We start from the raw sequence: 3466 nt of genomic DNA, 5'->3' as shown, positions 1-3466 counted from the left end.
ACGGACACCGGCCCGTGCGTGCGCGCGGGTATAAAACTTGCACGCGCCCAACGGGGTTAGCTCCCGACGCCATTCTTGGTGAGATCCAAGCTAGGTTGAGAAGAGAAAAGTGCACACACGGGTTGACGTACGGCCATGGAGGCGTATGGGATGGTGAAGGACGAGCTGATCAATGGCATCGTCGCGGCGGGAGGAGGCGGAGGAGGGGTGCGGTACTGCGAGGCCGCGCCGCGGGCGGCGCCGGTGATCGACGACGGCGTGAAGATCAGCGTGAAGAGGAGGAAGAGGGAGCCTCCGGCGGGGTCCGGGTTGTCGGGGGTGACGGGCAACGGTAAAGACGGCGCCGGCGACAAGGCGGCCGGCGGCAATGTGGCGGCGAAGAGGAGCTCCAGGTTCAGAGGTGTAAGCAGGTACGTCCTTCGACACGTACCCATGTATAACGTTTTTTGCTTGCTTAGACACGTACCCATGTATATCGTTTTTTGCTTGCTTACGTATATGGCATATACATGTATTCTTGTGGGTTAAGCTTTTGCGTATTGTCTGGTCTACAGCAAGGCCTACATGTAGCTTTGGAACCATGCAAAAGAAATATAGCTTCGGAATACAAAGATACTATACGTACATATATATATATATATATATATATATATATATGTCCAAGTATACATGTAGGTGTAGCGTATACCAGATAGCGTACTGAGAATCAATACGGCTTATCTTTTTGCAGGCATCGTTGGACGGGCAGGTTCGAGGCACACCTGTGGGACAAGGGGACGTGGAACCCGACGCAAAAGAAGAAAGGAAAGCAAGGTATGTATTGTACTAATACATACGTGACGCCCACTTATAATACGTTTCATCTGTATATGTACGTACAGCTGTGTATGTATATACGATTTACATACATGTATGTTCATCTTGTATACCACATCTTTATCGGAGAAAATCTTATGGACCGCATATCTGTATGTACATCATCGCGCAGTCTACCTTGGGGCGTATAACGAGGAAGAGGCGGCGGCGAGGGCATACGATCTGGCAGCGCTCAAATACTGGGGACCCACCACCTATACTAACTTCCCAGTACGTATTTTTGTACTCAGGATATGTTTTTGCTTCCTTTTCCATATGTATATGTAGATCGGCAAGATTGTATTACTGACTTGCTACTGTTGCTGTGGTTGTGCATGCAAACAGGTCGTTGACTACGAGAAGGAGCTCAAGGTGATGCAGGGTGTATCCAGGGAAGAATACCTAGCGTCAATAAGAAGGTTCGGCAAATATATATTTTTCTTCACAAACTATGTATAATGAAATGGATGGTATTTTCGTTAATTAGACCCTAGTTTTTTGTAAGTTTCTTTTTGAAAAACACAAAGAACTTTGAGTCCCAATAAGTTGTTGATAGAAAAAAAAATATGTCTTTTCAGAGAAAAAAGATTTATGTATAATCTTACTTTTTGCGGATACCTAGCATGGTTGTGTGTTGAGTTGAGCCTTATCTCATCCATAATTGTATGATGATATAGTATAGTTGCATGTGTTGAGATAAATAAGTTAGTGGGATCACTCTCTTAGGTACAATAGGGTTAGTTAGATCGTCCTTTAAAAGTTTCTTTTGAGAAACATAGAAAACATTGAGGCTTGATACGTTGTTGATAGGAAAACAAGATTTATGCTGAAAAAATATATTTATGCAGAATCCCTAACAATCAAAAGATACACCGGCAATGCTACACGCACGGGCTCATGGTTACGGAATCAACGGACTGTGCTTAGTTGGCAGTTTTTTATTGGAGATTAGAAGTGAGGGAGGGGGGCAGAGATTGATTAGCGCTGAGATGCCTGTGAGATGCCCGTATTGCTCCGTGCGCGTCTAGGATTATTGAGGATACACCCGTGCTAGGAGGTGTTCTTGATCGTCTCACACACAGCTTCTCTCTTTTTACAACCGGAGAAATAACCATTTCAAATCGTTTTCTTGGCACAGGAATCAAATTTCCCTTGCTTAAAATCTTATCTGTCTAGCTGACCGGTGGACCACAACTAAACTATGGAACAAAACATGCAAAAATCTCGTTTGGTACAGGATGCAAAAAAATCCCTAAAAGGTCATCCAAAAAAAATAATGCTAATTATCTTGGATCTTGCACATATGCAGGAAGAGCAATGGGTTCTCTCGCGGCGTTTCCAAGTACAGGGGCGTGGCGCGGCACCACCACAACGGGCGGTGGGAGGCCCGGATCGGCCGGGTGTTCGGCAACAAGTACCTCTACCTCGGCACCTACAGCACCCAGGAGGAGGCGGCGCGCGCCTACGACATCGCCGCCATCGAGTACCGCGGCATCAACGCCGTCACCAACTTCGACCTCAGCACCTACATCCGCTGGCTCAAGCCCGGGGCCGCCCCCGCCGAGGCCCTGAGCGGCCTGAGCGGCGCGCCGTCCCCGTCGTCCACCACCACCGCCACCACGCTGGTCACGCCGAGGGACATGGGCGGCCTCCGCCTCCTCCCGCCCTCGCGGAACTCGCTTTCTCTGCTCGGCGACGTGGGCTCGATGGTGTTCGGCGGCGGCCCGTCGCCGTCCCCGTCCCCGTCCTCCACCACCACCGCGCTCAGCCTGCTGCTGCGGTCGTCCGTGTTCCAGGAGCTCGTCGCACAGCAGCACCAGCCGTCCGCGGACGTCGACGCCGACCAGGCGGCGGTGCCTGCGCTGGAGAACGAGCCCGGGGAGGCGCTGTACGGCTCCGGCGGCGGCGAGGCCGGCGAGGACGCGGCGTTCTCGTGCTCCATGTACGAGCTCGACGACAGCTTCGCGCGCATCGAGGAATCCCTCTGGGACTGCTTGGAAACCTGTGATCCAGCCATACCAATCTAGTCACCCAGTTCGATCGCCTGCGCAATAAGGAGCGTGGCTATAGCTAGGAACTTGTGAGGGGGTAGGGCAAGTTCCTCGAGATAGCCATGGCCATGGCACATGCATTATGCATGCTACGTAATGACGTGGCCAGTTGAACTGCTAGCTAGAGAGAGGTAGGAGGAGACGTGTGCCTGGTTTGTTTGACCCGTGCTGCTGTGTGGATTTGATTCGGTCGTCGTGAGTGTGACTTGGTATAGCTAATCAAGCTAGTGTCAAAATGTTCAGGGGAATACCAAAGACCGAGTTTTTTTAACACTAGAAGAAGGGCCCGACGGTGTGGCAGTACAACAAGGACCCTAAAGAAACTGAAAATACAAATAAGAGTCCCTGCATCTTATGAAAAGGACCCAAGCAGAAAACTGCGCTTTGGCACAACACTGCCTCCCTTCTAGCATCATGGCTGGGAGGAACAAGGATGGCCGCTCTTCGCCCAGAGGAATCGATGGATTGTATGAGGAGATCAGTGTCGTAGACAGTGGCGGAGCTAGGCAAGATATGTTGGGGGCGAATAAGAAAATATAGATGCTGGGGGGGGGGGGGGG

At 50.7% G+C, this 3466-nt stretch overlaps 1 protein-coding gene across 1 annotated transcript; it reads left to right on the top strand.

Annotated features, from left to right (window-relative positions):
- Positions 1-367: 367 nt before the first annotated feature.
- On the top strand, positions 368-3110 carry LOC109757038 (uncharacterized). Its single transcript, XM_073503030.1, has 5 exons — positions 368-402; positions 731-813; positions 989-1086; positions 1201-1274; positions 2165-3110. Exons 1-5 carry the CDS (start codon positions 368-370, stop codon positions 2880-2882), a joined length of 1008 nt encoding a protein of 335 aa, XP_073359131.1. The 3' UTR covers positions 2883-3110.
- Positions 3111-3466: the final 356 nt, after the last annotated feature.

The sequence above is a fragment of the Aegilops tauschii genome, chromosome 7 (assembly GCF_002575655.3).
Source record: "Aegilops tauschii subsp. strangulata cultivar AL8/78 chromosome 7, Aet v6.0, whole genome shotgun sequence".
In the NCBI taxonomy this organism is placed as follows: Eukaryota; Viridiplantae; Streptophyta; class Magnoliopsida; order Poales; family Poaceae; genus Aegilops; species Aegilops tauschii.
The sequence above is the reverse complement of the archived record's forward strand: the minus strand, read 5'-3'. Positions and strand labels throughout refer to the sequence as shown.

Excerpts from the sequence above, each read along its gene's own strand:
- LOC109757038 (XM_073503030.1), top strand. The coding sequence starts at position 368 with ATGTGGCGGCGAAGAGGAGCTCCAGGTTCAGAGGT. Across the intron at positions 403-730 it reads GGAGCTCCAGGTTCAGAGGT|GCATCGTTGGACGGGCAGGT; the intron begins GTAAGCAGGTAC and ends ATCTTTTTGCAG. Across the intron at positions 1,087-1,200 it reads CCACCTATACTAACTTCCCA|GTCGTTGACTACGAGAAGGA; the intron begins GTACGTATTTTT and ends GCATGCAAACAG.